At 39.1% G+C, this 19864-nt stretch overlaps 2 protein-coding genes and 1 non-coding gene across 3 annotated transcripts in view; 2 read left to right on the top strand and 1 right to left on the bottom strand.

Annotated features, from left to right (window-relative positions):
* Nucleotides 1–12782, top strand: part of PANK3 (pantothenate kinase 3) — a 27382-nt gene extending 14600 nt beyond the window's left edge. Inside the window, exons 6-7 of the mRNA XM_004016853.6 lie at nt 4358–4483; nt 5836–12782. Coding sequence (XP_004016902.1) covers nt 4358–4483; nt 5836–5886 — 177 coding nt within the window. The 3' untranslated portion in view covers nt 5887–12782. The remainder of the gene's footprint in view (nt 1–4357; nt 4484–5835) is intronic.
* MIR103 (microRNA mir-103) lies at nt 21–92 on the top strand. Its single transcript, NR_107940.1, has one exon. It is a non-coding gene; the product is annotated as a microRNA mir-103 (primary transcript).
* On the bottom strand, nt 12206–19864 carry LOC101121850 (POU domain, class 5, transcription factor 1). Its single transcript, XM_060400302.1, has one exon. The coding sequence runs from the start codon at nt 19680–19682 to the stop codon at nt 18819–18821; it is 864 nt and encodes a 287-aa protein (XP_060256285.1). The 5' UTR covers nt 19683–19864; the 3' UTR covers nt 12206–18818.

Below are 19864 nucleotides of genomic sequence, written 5' to 3'. Positions count from 1 at the left end.
GCCACTCGGAGGCTCTCTTGCTGCCCTCGGCTTCTCTACAGTGCTGCCTTGTCGCATGGGGATCAAGCAGCATTGTACAGGGCTATGAAGGCACTGAGGCTCGCTCTTCACACGGCGCTCGAGTGGTGGGTTCGTGCAAAAAGCACGTGCTGCTGGAGTTACCTCGTGATTGGGTTATTTTTATTTAAAGAAGATTATACAGTTCTGCCTTCATGTAGTAGGTGTATATGCCCATGTAGTTTTTGTAAATATCGAATATGTTGTAAATGAGTTGGAAATTGTACTTTATGAAGGAATTCTTCATTTGTTCACTCTTTCGTTTATTCATTGAATAAATATTTGCAGAGTATCATTTGCCAGGTATTGTTCTGGGCACTTGAGGTAAATTAGGGAAGAAAACAAAAATCCCTGACTTTGTGAAGCTTACAGCTGTTCTAGTGATACAGTAAATAAGTAAACTGCTTAGTATTAGATAGGAAATGCTATTTTTTAAAAAGGGAAAATTAGGGACTTTCCTGGCGGGTTTTGCAGGCAGTGTGGTTTCAATCCCTGGCCAGGGAACTGAGATCCTACATGCCAGGTGCAGCAAAGAAAAAGAAAGAAAATTAAACAGGTTAAAGAGAACTATGAGTAGACCGAAGACTGGCAGGGGACAAATTACTAAGTAATTAGGTAGTTAAAGGAAGCCTTTGTTGAAAATGTGACTCTTAGGCAAAGATTTGAAGAAGGTGAGAGAATCATGGGTGTAGATCTTTGGGGATAGGGAGGCTCCAGGAGAGAGAACAACTGTGCAAAGGCTTGAATTAATCCTCTGAATTATTCTAAATTTAAAATCAGAATTCTGTCTTTTCAGTTTCTTTATAACAGTGTAGTAAGTTAGTTGAGGGAGCTACTAGCAGGTGTTTTAACCTAGAGTTGGGAAACATTTCACTTTGGGGGGCTGACAGTAATCCGGGACCTTTTTTATTAGCTCTTACAGGTCCATTTTCACTGACGAATTAACAGTAATTAAGGCCATACACCACAAGACACCAACTCACAGGTTCATGAAATAGTGTGTTTAGTTGCTCTGTTACATCCAGCTCTTGTGACCCCATCGCCTATAGCCCACCAGGCTCCTCTGTCCATGGGATTTTCAGGCAAGAATATTGGAGTGGGTTGCCATTTCTGACCCAGGGCTTAAACCCTCATCTCTTGCATTACAGGCAGATTCTTTTACCACTGAGCCATTTACCACTTTATCACTGAGTTCAGTTCAGTTGCTCAGTTGTGTCTGACTCTTTGTGACCCTGTGGACAGTGGCATACCATACCTCCTGTCCATCACCGACTCCTGGAGTTTACTCAAACTCATCTCCATTGAGTTGGTGATGCCATCCAATCATCTCATCCTCTGTTGTTCCCATCTCCTCCTGTCCTCAATCTTTCCCAGCATCAGGGTCTTTTCCAGTGAGTCAGTTCTTTGTATCAGGTGGCCGAAGTATTGGAGTTTCAGCTTCAACATCAGTCCTTCCAATGAACACTGAGGGCTGAGCTCCTTTAGGATGGACTAGTTGGATCTCCTTGCAGTTCAAGGGACTCTTAAGAGTCTTCTCCAAAATCACAGTTTAAAAACATCAATTCTTTGGTGCTCAGCTTTCTGTATAGCACAACTCTCACGTTCATACATGACCACTGGAAAAACCATAGCCTTGACGAGACAGACCTTTGTTGGCAAAGTAATGTCTCTGCTTTTTAATATGCTGTCTAGGTTGGTCATAACTCTCCTTCCAAGGAATAAGTGTCTTTTAATTTCATGGCTGCAGTCACCATCTGCAGTGATTTTGGAGCCCCGCAAAATAAGTCTGACACTGCTTCCCCATCTATTTTCCATGAAGTGATGGGACCAGATGCCATGATCTTCATTTTCTGAATGTTGAGCTTTAAGCCAACTTTTTCACTCTCTTTCACTTTCATCAAGAGGCTCTTTAGTTCTTCACTTTCTGCCATAAGGGTGGTATCATCTGCATATCTGAGGTGATTAATATTTCTCCCAGCCATCTTGATTCCACCTTGTGCTTCTTCAGCCCAGCATTTTTCACGATGTACTCGGCAAACAAGTTAAATAAGCAGGGTGACAATATACAGCCTTGACGTACTCCTTTTCCTATTTGGAACCAGTCTGTTGTTCCATGTCCAGTTCTAACTGTTGCTTCCTGACCTGCATACAGGTCTCAAGAAGCAGGTCAGGTAGTCTGGTATTCCCATCTCTTTAAGAATTTTCCACAGTTTATTGTCATCCACATACTCAAAGGCTTTGGCATAATCAATAAAGCAGAAATAGATATTTTTCTGGAACTCTCTTGCTTTTTCAATGATCCAGCAGATGTTGGCAATTTGATCTCTGGTTCCTCTGCCTTTTCTAAATCCAGCTTGAACATCTCGAAGTTCACGGTTCACGTATTGCTAAAGCCTGGCTTGGAGAATTTTGAGCATTGCTATTACTAGCATGTGAGATGAGTGCAATTGTGTGGTAGTTTGAGCATTCTTTGACATTGCCTTTCTTTGGGATTGGAATGAAGACTGACCTTTTCCAGACCTGTGGCCAGTGCTGAGTTTTCCAGATTTGCTGGCATATTGAGTGAAGCACTTTCACAGCATCATCTTTTAGAATTGAAATAGCGCAACTGGAATTCTATCCCCTCCACTAAGTTTGTTAGTAGAGATGCTTCCTAAGGCCCACTTGACTTCACATTCCAGGATGTCTGGCTCTAAGTGAGTGATCACACCATTGTGATTATCTGGGTCACAAAGATCTTTTTTGTACAGTTCTGTGTATTCTTGCCACCTCTTCTTAATATCTTCTGCTTCTGTTACGTCTGTACCATTTCTGTCCTTTATTGAGCCCATCTTTGCATGAAATATTCTGTTGGTATCTCTAATTGTTTTGAAGAGATCTCTAGTCTTGCCTATTCTGTTGTTTTCCTCTGATCAGTTCTTTGCACTGATCACTGAGGAAGGCTTTCTTATCTCCTTGCTATTCTTTGGAACTCTACATTCAAATGGGTATCTCTTTCCTCTTGTCTTTTGCTTTTCCCTTTGCTTCTTTTCACAGCTATTTGTAAGGCCTCCTCAGACAGCCGTTTTGCTTTTTTGCATTTCTTTTTCTTGGGGAGGGTCTTGATCCCTGTCTCCTGTACAATGTCATGAACCTCCATCCATAGTTCATCAGGTACTCTGTCTATCAGATCTAGTCCTTACATCTGTTTTTCACTTCCACAGTATAATCGTAAGGGATTTGATTTAGGTCATACCTGAATGGTCTAGTGGTTTTCCCTACTTTCTTCAATTTAAGTCTGAATTGGGCAGTAAGGAGTTCATGATCTGAGCCACAGTCGGCTCCCGGTCTTGATTTTGCTGACTGTATAGAGACTGTATTGAGCCGTTGGGGAAGCCAATTAAGGGCATAGTTTACACTATTCACAAATTCAGTATGCAAAAATGTGTACTCTAAACATATTACTGTGAGAGTAGATGCAGATATTCTGGAAATTCAAACATTGCTTTCTCCATCGGTGATTTTCTAATCTTAGAGGTACCTAAGGAACCAAATTAATGAGTAGAATCTTAGACAGTGACATGATAGGTTAGGCTGGGTACAGAGAATGCTGGAACCCTGGGGATTGGATGGCTGTGCCAGTATTCCAGTCAGTGTTATCTCCAGTGCTATAGATAAAGTTCTCATATCATTGCTGAGCATAAACTGCAACATGCTGACAAGTTTACAGCTTTTTTAAAAAATTAAACACCTCTGAAATACTTTCTTTGGTTTGTCTCCTTTTATCTCATCAGTAATGTTTCTCCAAATTGCTTTCTTTGCTAAATGTATTATTTATAGCCATTTTCAAAAACAGTCTGTCTCTATATCATTCAGCTAGAGACTTTCTAAAGCATTTCTGTTTTGATTAGGCTTTAGTTTTTAGAGCAGGTTTAGGTTCACAGCAAGACCGAGTGGAAAGTACAGAGTTTGCATTCAGCCTTGACCCCGCAGATGCGCAGCCTCCCCTGCTATCAGTGTCCAGCACCAGTTTGGTACGTTTGTTGCAGCTGGTGAACCTGCATTGACACTCACTGAGAGTCCACAGTTCACTTTTGAGCTCACTCTTAGTGTACATTCTGTGAATTTTGACAAGTGTAATGACTTCTTCTGAAATAATTTTTTAAGTGTTCAGAATTATGAAGGCATATACCAGGAATGTAGTAGGCACTAATAAAAGGTAGTAATTGTTTATATTTGTAAATATAGCTCTCCTCTCTATTGTATTGTAAAATCTACCTGATAATCCTTTTTTCAAGTTATTTTCCTTCTTTTCTTGTAGAAAATAAACAGAGTTGTCTTTGTTGGAAACTTTTTGCGTGTCAATACTCTCTCAATGAAACTTCTGGCATATGCACTGGACTATTGGTCAAAAGGTCAGCTGAAAGCGCTATTTCTGGAGCATGAGGTATGCTATGAAAAATCAAGTTTTGTAAATTTTAATAGCATGCTTTTGTATATAGGTTTCATATATTGTTCCTTAAGTATAAAAATGTGATTTACCTGAATAGTGTATGGTTCCCACACTTCAGCTGCGTTAGGGGGTGGGGGTCACTGAAACCTGCAGGCATCCGTTTAGGATGAAAATCTCAGTTATGACCAAGAGAGAACAGTGTCAGATCTGTGAGCTCACTAAATTCTGGGGCTGCTTTTGTACTTAGTGGATTTGTTAAATTGTTTTGTTTTTTCTCCCTGAGAGAACAAATGTTAAATATGAACAGTAAAATATATATATAATTTAGTAATGAAAATCTCCTTATTCCTCCCACCACAACCTCACCCCTACCTCTGGAGGTAACCTCAACCACTGTTAACATTTTTGGAGTTCATTCTTCAAGTTTGTTTTTTTTTTTCTTTCACTACATCCAGTTAATTTCTGACCTGATCAAATATCAGTTCACAAAATGTTTTGAATTATGTAAACTTACCTTGAATTAGTTTGTTTCTGATCAGTTAGATACTTTATTAATCATCTTCATAATACAGATTCTGAGCATCTGTTCTGCTCTCATGAGCTTCCATGTGTCATTGCCATACTCTTGCTATACAGGTCAGAACGGGCACTCTTGTGCGGGTCCACCTGGCATGCCCTGTGCTGTTGGAGTGGCAGGCAGAGCCCAAGGAAGTTTCTTAGGAAAAGCTAGGAGAGCACAGAATTGCAGTAATAGTCCAGGAAGCTTTAGTATCTAGAAGTCACTGTTTATGTATTTCAAAGGTCTATATCTTGAGAATACAGGCTTTAAGAACAATTTTTTTTTCAATAGCTGATAACAGATTGGTAGCTTTCTTTTTTTTTTTTTTAAGTGTATAAACCTTTGTTAGAAAGTTAGGGAATTCCCTGGTGGTTCAGTGGTTAGGCTTCTGAGCTTCCATTGCTACAGGCATGGGTTTGATCCTGATCAAGGAACTGGGATTCCACAAGCTCTGTGGAGCAGCAGCCAATAAATAAGCTTTAAGAAAAATAAGTTGTCTGTTCTTTTATCCCATAAGCATCCATCCAGCTGCCTGTCAGCTGTTAAGATGTTTGATTACGATCATAAATGCCCTTGAAATCTTCAGGATAACAGAACATACACCTTTGCTTAAAACCCCTTGTTCCTTGCATTGTAGCCACTACCTTTCTTCACACCCCAAGGAAGCCATCCTTTCTGAATTGATGTTCTTTAATAGATTATACCAAACATGTGTTTTTAATAATGGTTAATAGTACATGCTAATTTAAAGCGGCACTACATGAATAATTGTTTTTAAATTATACAGGGATATTTTGGAGCGGTCGGTGCACTTCTTGGTCTGCCAAATTTCAGCTAAAGTATCAGGTTTATCTCTGCTAATGTCATTCAAGAGGAACTGAAAACCAGAGGCATTATTACTGAGTTATTTTTCACTGGGAACCAAAGGATAAAAGAGTAGCCCTCTTCCTGTTGATTTTTAAATGTCAGAATGGTAAGCTGCTAAATGTTGCCATGTTAAAAAGAGAGCTCCAGTAACATGAAATATTTCTAATTGGATTACTTTTTTTTTCTGTATATAGACAGTGTTAAATCCTTAAATGCAATACAGCCTCTGATGATTGAGCTTCCTCTCAAAAAGACTTTCTATTTATTTTATGTAGCCAGCATTGCAGTACTGTATGTTCAAACATGAATCTTAAAGTCTCAGAGATGTTTCACTCATGAAAATAATTGATTCTGATTATTTGTTACAAGTCTGTTCTGTGTGTGTTTTGGTTACTAATACATGGATAGTAACATACCCTGTGTGGAAACTTATTGAAATGGCAATTAAAGATGATCGTTTTTATGTGATTTTAGAAATGTTAAGGAAATATTAATTATTCATTATTGTTTTCCAAACATATCTTCTCCAAAAAAGCATGTTCATGTAATCTACCCCCAGACGTGTAACCTCTTTCAAATGCCATAATTTAGTTGAAATACTGTTGTTAAACATCACCCAGAATTTCAGAGTGAACCCTAGGAAATCACCACATAATTGGGGATACTGCATTTTTTGTATTTTGATCATCAGTACATTTCCATGTTTATCAGTACATTTAAAAATGTTTTTTTAATTGGTGGCTTAATTACTTACTTGAAAACCTGTTCGTTGAGGTCCCAGGATGCTTCAAATGGGGTGTGGTTTATGTGTATTGATAGGGTTCTGTGCTCTTTCTACACCACATCTATCTTAGGCCCAGAGTTAGCCATTTCTGTTTAATTATGTCTGAAGCATCAAAGCTACAGACTGTCTTTTATGAGCAGCAACAAAATCATTTATTCTAAATGGATGTTATGGAAATCTAAAGGACAGTGGTTTTGAAACTGTGGGAATCTGAGGCAGTATTGCAGAATTATGAAAGGATCATTGTATATTCTGGTAATAAAAACATTATAGTTCCAAAATTTGTATATCCGTTTGCCTTGGAATTGTGTATTTTGAAGCCATTTTAAAATAATGTTATAAATTTTTTCAGATGTTTACTTTTGCAGTAACATTTTGGAGATCCAATAATAGTTCAACGAAGTTTTTTGAGACTGTTAGTGATGATTTTAGGTAGTTGAAAGACTTGGGGAAATTGGGAAAAAATAATTCACTTCCTTAAATTACATCTGGATATAATCTGAAAATCTGGATGTACTTTGAAGAGCTTAAAACTTGTTTACAGAAAGGAAGAAGTGTTATAGTGTGTTTTTACAGTACAGTTTTGCTCCATAAAGAACAATTTTCAGTTGACTCTCAAGAGCTGCTTGATAAAGATATTTCTCAAGTTTTGTGCTCAAATACTTAAAATTCAGTTTTTCTTTCTCTGTAGACATGAACATATGAATAATACTAACGTTCAGAGGGGAAAGCATGTGAAGGTCATTTTTTAGAATTTAGGATATTTAGAACTTTGAATTCATTTCAGTCAGTGGTCATTTTGAAAATCTACAATGATTAAACATTTTCTACTTAAATGTTTCCATTTTGTGACCAGATACTTCAGCCAAAAGCTATCTGTTTATTTTAGAATTTTGTGATTTGGGCATTTGTACAAAAGATTTTGCTTCTAAATGATAGCTTTAAGTTTTACACATTTGACAAACTGTATGTTAGCAGTTACAGGTTTGGGGCTGTCTTTAAAAAGGAAATGGAATGGTAAAAGTATATAAAAGTTAATTTGATCAATACTTTGGTTAATTTGGGACTATGATTCATGCTTTTTGTCTTGACCCTGAAGCTCTGCCTGCTAAAATGCATATAAAGTGAACGACTTGGCTTTTCTCTTGTACAGTCTAGAATGACTGGAATAACGAATAAGTAATTCTACTGAGAACATGAGTTGTGATGCAGGCTGCCAAGGTTCCAGTTTTTTATTACAATCCCAAGAAAATGCTTGTAAGCATACAGTGGTAGATAGGTTTGGTTCTAATCCCAGTCAACTTAATGCCTCAGAGCTCCTAAGTACTTGAACAGTGCTAATAGAAATCAATATGAGAAATCAATGTCTAGTAGACACATTTAAAAAATAAAAAGAAACAGATGAAATTCTTTTAAATTACATGTTTTTATTTAATGCAGTGTATGTTACCATTTCAACATGTAATACATTTAAAAAGTTATCTTGAGTTTTTTAAAGGCTTGTTGCTACTTAGTCTTCAAAGTCAGCATATACTTCACACTTACAGCTCAACGCAGTTTAACCTATTTCAGGTTTTCAGTAACCACATTTGAGTAGTGCTTACTGTACTAGTGTAGTTTCTGGAACTAGCTCTTAAAACTATGAATATGGGAACCTAATTTTTAAAAAACAAAAAGAGGGAAAAGAAGTACCTTGTTTGGCCTACTTTATTTTACTCAGGCTGTATTTCTGACCATTCCAAAAATTATCTTACATTGTATCCTGCCATCTTATATAGTATGTATCATTCTTCTAATGATACTAATAAAATTACCCAAGACACATGCTGACCATCCTCATCAGTCTGTCAAAATGTGTATTTCCTTCACTGAAGTAAATGTGATGATTCCAATGTCTTAAACTCCCCCCTTCCCCTGCCACCCCCCCACATCTTGTCTAACTGAACTTTGAGAAGCCAATTCTAAAGAACTAAAAACAGACTCTCTTAATTCCATACACACAAGGAGAATCATGTTCATGAGTTTTGTATTTGATTTTCATTTTTAAGCCCCGGCAGTAATATTTTCGAATGCAGGGAGCACTGTCAGTTTGTTTTGGGGCTGGGTAGAGAGCACAAGGTCTTGAACCTTCCACCACTACTACCACCATCCCTTCCCACAGAAGATTACTTTTTAATAGACTTGGAGAATTAATGGCCTTCGCTTCTACACCCTAACTTCTCCCAAGACAGCGTACTTGTAGACCTCCTTGTTTCTGCACATGGGTGTCCTCTACTCAGCTGCTGTAGTTTAAATAGGTGGACTGTTAGTTTAGATGAAGTTAGTGCCATCGCCAATGATATATGTGGTGTCTTGACAGTCCTTCTGGAGGTTCAGATTGTTTGCCAAATGCTAGACTTTGTAAAGATTGCTGAGTTTTTTACCTTTGTGTGCAAATGTGTTTGTTGTACTTTAACTACCAGTTCCTAAAAGACCATTTCTGTAAGAAAAATTATGTAGCTTAAAGGGAAGAGGTTTCTTCTGTGTTCAGCGGTACTCTTGCCTTCTAAGAGCAGTCCACCACATCTTGCCTTGATTTCTAAGATTACATCCTTGGGTGGAAAGCTTAGTGTAGGCAATAGTTTCCAAATGTCCTTTATAACCACTCTGCTGATTATATGCAAAGTTTTTTATATCTTGTTTATTTTTTTTCTGTTGAGCACTTTATGCTTTTTAGTCTGTTGCATTTGAGAGTGGTTTAGAAATTTTTTCTCTTCTAAAAGCCATGTAAAAACCTATAAAGGATAATCACTAGAAAAATGAGTATGTGTTATTTTGTATTTAACTTATTTGTTTTATGGTATGTATAAGCAAAATATTAGAAATGTACTGCATTTTTGTAATAATACTTTTGACCTTAATTTTAACATGATTTGTCATGAAATGTCTCTAATGTCCTATTTTCCCAATAAGGTTGATTAAGGTGTTTTATTCTAATATGGAAGGAATTGAGCCAACTTTGTTTCTGTCATGAGATAATAATCTCAGAAAGTAATGTGCTTTATCTATATTACTGCCTGTTTTCAGTATTTGAGACAGTTGCTTTATATTTCTACTGAGCCTAGTAAAGGATTAGCAAAGGCTTCAAAAAATGAGTAATTTTTTAAAAGATATTTTAATAACTTATTGAAAATAATGTTCCATGAAAAGTAAACCACCCCATCTTTTCAGACATGTAATTTTTTAAAAATTTATTTTAATTGGAGGCTAATTACTTTACAATATTATGGTAGTTTTGCCATACACTGACATGAATCCACCATGGCTGTACATGTGTTCCCATCCTGAACCCCCCTCCCACCTCCCTCCCCATCCCATCCCTCGGGGTCATCCCAGTGCACCATCCCTGAGCAACCTGTCTCATGCATCGAACCTGGACTGGCGATCTATTTGACGTATGGTAATATACATGTTTAAATGCTGTTCTCTCAAATCATCCCACCCTCGCCTTCTCCCACAGAGTCCAAAAGTCTGTTCTTTACATCTCTGTCTCTTTTGCTGTCTCGCATATAGGGTCATCATTACCATCCTTCTAAATTGCATATATATGTGTTAATACACTGTATTCGTGTTTTTCTGGCTTACTTCACTCTGTATAATCGGCTCCAGTTTCATCCACCTCATTAGAACTGATTCAAATGTGTTATTTTTAACGGCTGAGTAATACTCCATTGTGTATATGTACCACAGCTTTCTTATCCATTCGTCTGCTGATGGACATCTAGGTTGCTCCCATGCCCTGGCTATTGTGCTGTGATGAATATTGGGGTACACGTCAGACACATAAAAATTTTCAGTGATTTCCACTTCCAAAAAGTTTAAATGCGTTATCTGTCTTGTGTCTTCAGTGGGTGTGGGATCATAACTTGGCATTGTGTTAGAAATAGCACCCAGGCACTGATGTAGCTTCTTTGAATGTTGTTTTACTTGTGAAATGAGGGTTTGATATGTTAACACTGGGGAATGACTGGATGATCATCAGGATCCTGAGAAAGATAGATAGTTGCTCCATTCATGGAAGCATTTGAGATGACAGCATTTGAGATTGTTCAGCTATGTTTTATAAAGTTCATTTTATTTGTATCTGTTAAGAGATACTAACTTTTGGATTCTCACCAATAGAATGGTATTAGTTCTGTTATTGCCTGTAATGGCCAAGTAATAGATACACCTTAAAGTACTATCAAGGGTTATATATATATATATATAAATGTGTATGTGTGTGCTTTAATCTGTAAAGCTATCTGGGATTTTATTGTGCTATAACTTCAAAATTATATGGGCATTATTAGAACTTTTACATTGTACAAAAAGAAACATACCACTAAATTTATGGATGTTTGAATGTTAGATACGTTTGGGATTTTCTTCAGTAATCCTTTTCTTTAGTGTCGACCCCCTGGACTATAGCCCACTAGGCTCCTCTCTGTCCATGGGATTCATACTGGAATGGGCTGTTATTCCCTTTTCCAGAGGACCTTCCCAACCCAGGGATCAAACCCAAGTCTCCTGCATTGTAGGCAGATTCTTCACCATCTGAGCCACCAGAATTTTGATCTTTGTGAGTGGATGCAGATGTGGGATAAACCCCTCCTAGAATTATTTATTGCTTTTGTCAAACACAATTCATAGTGGGATTTATAAAATACAATGTTAATTATCTGTGAGTTGAAATATCGTGGATTATAGTTATCTACATCAAATATGATTACCTGAGAATAATCAGACTGGATATTCCAGCTTAATAAATGTAGCAGTGAGTTGATTTTGGGACTTCAGGTACTACAGTCGGTACTGAATGGTGTGTTTGAGAGGAAGTCAATTTTTTTTTTCCTTAAGAAAAACCCCTAAGTCTTAACATTCTGGCTCGTTCTGTAGTCAAGAGATTATCTCTCTTTTTACATTTCCAGTCTTTTTCTTTTTTTTTTTTTTTTTTGCTGTAGCTGCCAGTAATTTTGTGTTTAAAAAACTAATGAGGAATATATTTTTCAAAGGCATGAATAAAGTTAAAATTCAAGATTTTGAATTGTATAAATATGCAACTAAGTTTCAAGATATTGCTGTTTTTCTTTTTTTCTATTCCTTAACATCTTTCATACATTGCAGTGCTTACAGTTTTCGGTACCTTTCAGAGAAAACATTTCAGTTTTGCATAATTTGTGGAATGTACATCAATAATGCAGATCGTCTGAGATTATTTTAGCTATACACCGTATCTGAATCATGGATCTCATACCTAGCAAAGTAGGTAGTCAGCACAGGTTTTAAGCCATTTTGAAATCTGCTACTTTTTTCTGAGGTGCCCTTTTTAGTTTACATTTAGAAACAAAAGATAACTATATAGACCTAACATCATATTCTGGTCTCCTTGTCCCAAATATAATTAATGGAATATGGATGTAAGTCAGGTTAAGATGTTTTGTCATTTTTAAAAAATAGATTGTGTGCTCTGACTTTTTATTTGAACTAAAGTGAGATGATATAGTGATTTGACTTTAACTGAAGTTGAATGGCACTTATCTTAATTCTGTCCACTTACAGAGTGAAATCATACCTAGAATATGTTTAATTTTACTTATACAAGCCATTTCCATTTCAGTTGCCTTATTCTGTCTACTGCATTGTTCTCCCGAAGTCTAACCTGTTACGTTGAAATTATTCTAACACTGAACCTGTGATGTAAAAATGTATGATGTGCTACAAATTTTATTCATAATAAACTAAGTTATAGCCTATTGTAACCTATAAAACATTTCTTGTAAATCATCTAATTTATTTTTTCATTTATGTACAGTTTATGTAAATTTTAAAAATATTTGTTGTGATCTGTTCTATAAACATTCCCTTTTTCTTTTCCTTAAGTTTTATCTGCATGAAGGAAACTTGGGTTTTGCTTGTTGTATTAATTGGCCATTAAGCTAACTTTAAGTACTCTACCTTCTTTTCAGTAGTTTAACTTTTTCTAGTTTTGTTCGTATTCTAAATAAACGTTAAAATCATGCTTTTTATTTCCTACTTTGCAAATAAATTCTCTAAGTTATTTACCATGTTATCTTTTTGTTTCTTTATTTTAGGTATTTTACTCCCACATTTCTACTTCAATTAAATACAAGGTTTTAACTGAAATCAACTACAAAGGTCATCTGTAGTTGAAGGCTACATACATAGTTTTAAGTGTTTCATTCAAAATAAATTTATTCCAGGAGGGAAAGAAAGGCCTTATGTTGGCTTTTATATGTATAGCTGTATACGTTTTGAAAGGAAGACATCTCTCTTCTGTTGACATATTCTTTAAAGGCTTGTATTGTGTATTGAATATGGTTAATTTTTCTGCACCTAAAAGTCTTGATAATGTAAAAGCTTTATAAACTTTTAAAATATTGCTATGCTTCTGGTTACGGGAGTTTTAAAGTTTTGTTTTCTAAAATAAACTTAGAAAACCTGACTCCTGTATTTTAACAATTTTAATAAAGAGTCCTGATCCCCTGTGTTTTCAGATTTCCTAGACACCTCTTCAGGTTTTCAGGACAACTGTTTAATACCTCAAAAAATTTATTTCAGTGAATTTGTAACTACTTCTACTGATTTTTGTTTAGTTTTTGACCTCTTTTTTGTAATCAAATTTATTGAAGTATGGTTTCAAGTACAATATGTGTGTGTGTATATAAATGTTTATTTATTTGGCTGTACCAGCATGTGGGATCTTTAGTTACAACATGTGGGATCTGGTTCCCTGACCAGGGATTACAGCTGGGCCTCCCCCATTTAGAACACAGAGTCTTCCCTGGACCACCAGGGAAGTTCCTGAAGTACAGTAATACTTCACTTTGTGCACTTAGGTGAATATGATAAGCTATATACTCATGTAACCACCCCTCCAAGATATTTCCATCATTCCAAAAAGTTCTCTTGGCCTCTGTTCTAGGCAGTCCCTTTCCCACCCATCGCCTGCCAACCACTGATCTGCTTTGCTGCTAGATTCAGCCTATTTTGTCTACAGCTGTCATGTAGGTGGGCTTGTACAGTATGTACCTTGTTTTCATTTCCCAGTCCTCCATTCCTCCCACCTCTAAAGGCTTTCTGGAGCTACTACAGGCAGACCTCAGAGATATTTTAGGTTCTTTCCAGGCAACTGCAACACAGCAGTTACATGAATTGTGTTTCCCCAGTGCAGTGTGCGATAGCATTATGTAAAAAAAATGTGAATACCTTAATTTTATAATATTGCTGAAAAATGCTAGCCATCATCATCCGCGTCTTTACTGAGTCAATCTGCTGGTGGAGGGCCTTGCTGCGATGTTGATGGCTGCTGACTGATCAGTGTGGTGGTTGCTGAAGGTTGGGCTGGCTGTGGCAATTTCTTAAAATAAGACAACAGTGAAGTTTGGTAGCACTCTGAAAAGTGAAAGTTGCTCAGTCGAATCCGACTCTTTGCAATTCCATGTGCATGGAATTCTCCAGGCCAGAATACTGGAGTATTCTGAAGGAAGGTAGCCTTTCCCTTCTCCAGGGGATCTTCCCGACCCAGTGATCGAATCCAGGTCCAGGTCTCCCACATTGCAGGCGGATTTTTTACCAGATGAGCCACAAGGGAAGCCCAAGAGTACTGGAGTGGGTAGCCTATCTCTTCTCCAGCGGATCTTCCTGACACAGGAATCAAACCAGAATCTCCTACTGTGCAGGTGGATTCTTTACCAACTGAAGTATCAGGGAAGCCCACTTTGAAACTTCTTTTAAAGTTGGAATCAGTCTTCTCAAGCCCCGCCACTGCTTTATCAACTAAATGCTTTGTTGTGGTTTGAATAATCTTCACTAGGAATGGATTCCATCTAAGGAAACCACTTTTTCCTCATCCATAAGAAGCAACTCTGCATTAACATTTTAGTGATTTAGTCCCATCTTCAGGGTCCACTTGTTTCTCCTGCTTCCACACATCGTGTTTATATACATTGGCAGTTACTTCCTCCCCCACCCCACCCCCCTTGAAGTTTTGAACCACTCAAAGTCATCCATGAGGATTGGAATCAACTTCCAAACTCCTGTTAAGGTAGATATTTTGAGCCTTTGCCATGAATGACAAATGTTCCTAATGGTGTTTTTTTTAAAAATAATTTTTATTTTTACTTTATTTTACTTTACAATACTGTATTGGTTTTGTCATACATTGACATGACTCCACCACGGGTGTATATGCGTTCCCAAACGTGAACCCCCCTCCCCACCTCCCTCCCCGTAACGTCTCTCTGGGTCATCCTAATGGGTTTTGGAAAAAAACACTAATAACCACTCACACTTAGGTCAACATATCCTATTCCCTCTCCTGACTCTTAATGAAATTTATAGTTCAGCCAATTCTGGACACTTAAGAAAACTCATTACTGTGTTTTCATGGGTTTCTTCCATAATGCTACTTTAATCTGAAATCTTCCCAGTGCTGTGAAGGCTGTCTTGCATCTTAGATACAACTTAATACAGCTGGAAATTTTTTTTTTTTTAAGCAGTCTAAAACCAAAATTCAGATTAGAGATGTCCTAGAATCTTTCATACACCAAGAGCCGAGTTTGGGCATAGAGAATCCAAGAGGTAGGAGGACTTTCAGACTTGTTTAAGCTCACGATTTTATAGGGACGAATAAAGTGCAGAGAGAAGGCAATGGCACCTCACTCCAGTACTCTTGCCTGGAAAATCCCATGGGCAGAGGAGCCTGGTAGGCTGCAGTCCATGGGGTCCCTAAGAGTCGGACATGACTGAGTGACTTCACTTTGACTTTGCACTTTCATGCACTGGAGAAGGAAATGGCAACCCACTCTAGTGTTCTTACCTGGAGAATCCCAGGGACAGAGAAGCCTAGTGGGCTGCCGTCTATAGGGTTGCACAGAGTCGGATATGACTGAAGCGACTTAGCAGCAGTAGCAAAGCCCGGAGAAGTCAAATTGTCCTATGTCACATATAGGTAACTGGCAGAACCAAAACTTAACTGTCTCATCCCATTACAGTGCCTTTTTTTTTTTTTTTAAATCCTCTTTCTGTTGGGCAAGGAGCAGAATTTTATACAAATAAAAATTTTAAATAATTAGGTTATAATATCCAAACAAGAAAGAGAAACCAAAATAGAAAAACTGTTTAAGAACACTAGAAAAATCACAGATAAAATACAAATATCTCCATGAACAAATACAAGCAGACTAAGTTTGCCAATTAAAGGAAATTGATTGGGTTTGAAACCAAAACAATAGCGAGAATTCATTGGCAGACCCCAGTGGTTAGGGCTGTGCACTTCACTGCAGGGTGTGTGGTTTGACCATTGGTCAGGGAACTAAAATCCTGTAAGTTATGGGGTGCTGCAAAAAAAAAACAACTAAATTTTGTAAAAGATGTTAGTGAAAGGATCTGGACAGTCTGAAATCAAAAGGGTAAAAAAAAAATGTGGAAGTGAAGTTGCTTAGTCGTGTCCGACTCTGCGACCCCATGGACTGTAGCCTATTGGGCTCCTCCGTCCATGGAATTTTCCAGGCAAGACTGCTGGAGTGAATTGCCGTTTCCTTCTCCAGAGGATCTTCCCGACCCAAGAATAGAACCCGGATCTCCCGCATAGCAGGCAGATGCTTTACTGTCTGAGAAAGAAAGCTGCAGTCATTTCAATTCGGGTGGTCAGTCATACCTGACTTGTGACCGCATAGACTGCAGCACTCCAGGCTACCCAGTCCTTCAATTCCTGGAGCTTGTGGAAACTCATGTCCATCGAGTCGGTGATGCCATCCAACCATCTCATCCTCTGTCATCCCCTTCTCCTCCCGCCTGCAATCTTTCCCAGCATCAGGGTCTTTTCCAATGAGTCAGTTCTTCACATCAGGCAGCCAAAGTATTGGAGCTTCAGCTACAGTGGAAGCTCATTGGAAGGTCATCAGACCTTCCAATGAATATTCAGGACTGATTTCCTTTACAATTGACTGGTTTGATCTTGCATTCTCAAGAGTCTTCTCCAACACCACAGTTCAAAAGCATCAATTTTTGAGCGCTCAGCCGTCTTTATGGTCCAACTCTCACATCCATACATGATTGCTGGAAAAACCATAGCTTTGACTAGTCTGTCCTTTGTTGGCAAAGTAATGTCTCTGCTTTTTAATATGCTGTCTAGTTTTGTCATAGTTTTTCTTCCAAGAAGCAAGCGTCTTTTAATTTCATGCGTGCAGTCACCGTTTGCAGTGATTTTGGAGCCCAAAAAAGTAAATAGATGGCAAATAGATGGGAAGTGACGCGACCAGATGCCATGATCTTCGTTTTTTGAATGTTGAGTTTTAATCCAGATTGTTCTTTGTCCTCTTTCACTATCATCAAGAGGCTCTTTAGTTTCTCGTTGCTTTCTGCCATAAGGTGGTGTCATCTGTATATCTGAGGTTATTGCTATTTCTCCTGGCAATCTTGATTCCAGCTTGTGCTTCATTCAGCCTGGCATTTCACACGATGTACTCTGCATGTAAGTAAAATAGGCAAGGTGACAATATACAGCCTTGATGTATTCCTTTCCCAGTTTGGAGCCAGTCCATGTTCCATGTCCAGTTCTAACTGTCGCTTCTTGACCTGCATACAGATTTCTTAGGAGGCAGGTAAGGTAATCTGGATTTTCCACAGTCTGTTGTGATCCATACAGTCAAAGGCTTTAGCGTAGTCAATGAAGCAGAAGTAGATGTTTTTCTGGATTTCTCTTGCTTTTTACATGATCCAATAGATGTTGCAGTTTGATCTCTGGTTCCTCTGCCTTTTCTAAATCCAGCTTGAACATCTGGAAGTTCTTGGTTCAGCTTATGTAGTTATAAAAGTCGTCAGAGGGGGTGAGTTCATTATGTAATCATAAAGTGAACCAAGAAGACAATCACAGTTTAAAATATATGTGCAAGTAATTAAATGGCTAAATAAATAGAAGATAAATGTAAAAGTGATGAAACTTTCAGACATGAGACTGTCATCATGGTGGGAGATTTCAACACCTCTCTCAAGTACTGCTAGTTGAAGAAAACAGAAAATCAGCGAAATATAGGCTTGACCACCAGGGTGAAGCTGAATTCTGCACCCAGCAATGAAAGTGCACATTATTCTCAAGCACACATGGAACATGTGCAAAAGTTGATCATGTATAGGCCACAGCGTTAGTCAATAAATTTCACCAGATGGTCAGTACTGAAAGAAGATTGATTATATTCTTTGCAGCCAAGGATAGAGAACCTATATATAACCAGCAAAAACAAGACTGGGAGCTGCCTGTGGCTCAGATCATGAACTCCTTATTGAAAATTCAGATTTTAGTTGAAGAAAGTAGGGAAAACCATTGGACAATTAAGGTATGACCTAAATCAAATTCTTTATGATTATACAATGAAAGTGACAAATAGATTCAAGGGATTAGATCTGATTGAGTGCCAGAAGAACTATGGATGGAGATTCATAACATTGTATAGGAGGTGGTGATCAGAACCATCCCCAAGGAAAAGAAATGCAAAAAGGCAAATGGTTGAGGAGGACTTACAAATAGCTGAGAAAAGAGAAGCGAAAGGCAGGGAGAAAAGAAAAGATATATCATCTGAATACACAGTTCCAATGAATAGCAAGGAGAGATAAGAAAGGCTTCTTAAGTGAACAGTGCAAAGACTTAGAGGAAAATAATAGAATGAGAGAGACTGGAGATCTGTTCAAGAAAATCAGAGGTACCAGGGGAACATTTCATGTAAAGATGGGCACAATGAAGAACAGAAGTGGTATGGACCTAACAGAAACAAGATATTAAGAAGTGGCAAGACTGCACAGAAGAACTGTACAAGAAAAGTCTTTTTTTTTTAAGGTCCCAGGCTTCTTTATTTAAGAACAAAGTGATGAGTGATGTGAGGATTAAAGTCAAGAGCATCATTGAACTTCACCTTCCCTCCAACCAGTTTCCCCAAACTCCCTGCCCCCACACCCATTGTGTTCCCAATTCCTTTCTTAGTGAATGAAAAACTTAATCCCAAAGCCCTAGTACAAACCCCAGGGTTCTCTCTCTAGCTCTCCCCTTCCTCTGCCCCCCATTCCTGGGGTGAGCAGGCACCTCAGTTTGAACGCATAGGAGAACCCAGAGCGGGGACAGACACCGAGGGAAAGGCCTCACCCTCAGGAAATGGGACCGAAGAGTACAGTGTAGTGAAATGAGGGTCCCGGTAGCCTGGGGTACCAAAATGGGGCCCTGGCTTCAGAGGAAAGGATACGGGTCCCCCTGCGAAAGGAGCCCCCGCAGCCTCAAAATCCACGCGTTGGGAGTAGTCACTGCTTGATCGTTTGCCCTTCTGGCGACGGTTGCAGAACCACACTCTGACCACGTCCTTCTCCAGCCCGAGCTGCTGGGCGATGTGGCTAATTTGCTGCAGGGTGGGCTTCGGGCACTGCAGGAGCATGCTCTCCAGGTTGCCTCTCACTCGGTTCTCGATACTCGTCCGCTTTCTCTTTCCGGCCTGCACAAGGGTCTCTGCCTTGCATATCTCCTGCAGATTCTCATTGTTGTCAGCTTCCTCCACCTTCTGCAGCAGGGGCCGCAGCTTACACATGTTCTTGAAACTGAGCTGCAAAGCCTCAAAACGGCAGATAGTCGTTTGGCTGAACACCTTTCCAAAGAGAACCCCCAGAGTGAGCCCCACATCGGCCTGAGTATATCCTAGGGTGATCCTGTTCTGCTTTAGGACCTTGGCAAATTGTTCAAGGTCTTTCTGAAGAGCTTTGATGTCCTGGGACTCCTCAGGGTTCGGCTCCAGCTTCTCCTTGTCCAGCTTCGCGGCGCCTGCGGGGGCGGCACAAGGGTCCGGGGAGGGCCCCTCGGAGTTGCTCTCCACCCCGGCTCCCGCCTCGCCCTTGGGCTGAGGGGTCTCCAGGCCGCCTGAGGGCACCGGCCCCACTCCAACCTGCGGGGCACAGTAGGCCATCTCTCCGCACAAGTCATAGGGCGGGGGGCACTGGGGAAGCCCCTACACCTCGGCGCCGGGCACCAACCCCTGTACTATCTCTGACCCCCCAGGAGGCCCTTGGAAGCTCATCCAGGTCCGAGGATCAACCCAGCCCGGCTCTGGCCCTCCCAGCCCATCGCCTCCATCCCCCGGCGGCGGCG

Source organism: Ovis aries, chromosome 16 (genome assembly GCF_016772045.2).
Source record: "Ovis aries strain OAR_USU_Benz2616 breed Rambouillet chromosome 16, ARS-UI_Ramb_v3.0, whole genome shotgun sequence".
Classification (NCBI taxonomy): Eukaryota; Metazoa; Chordata; class Mammalia; order Artiodactyla; family Bovidae; genus Ovis; species Ovis aries.
The sequence above is the reverse complement of the archived record's forward strand: the minus strand, read 5'-3'. Positions and strand labels throughout refer to the sequence as shown.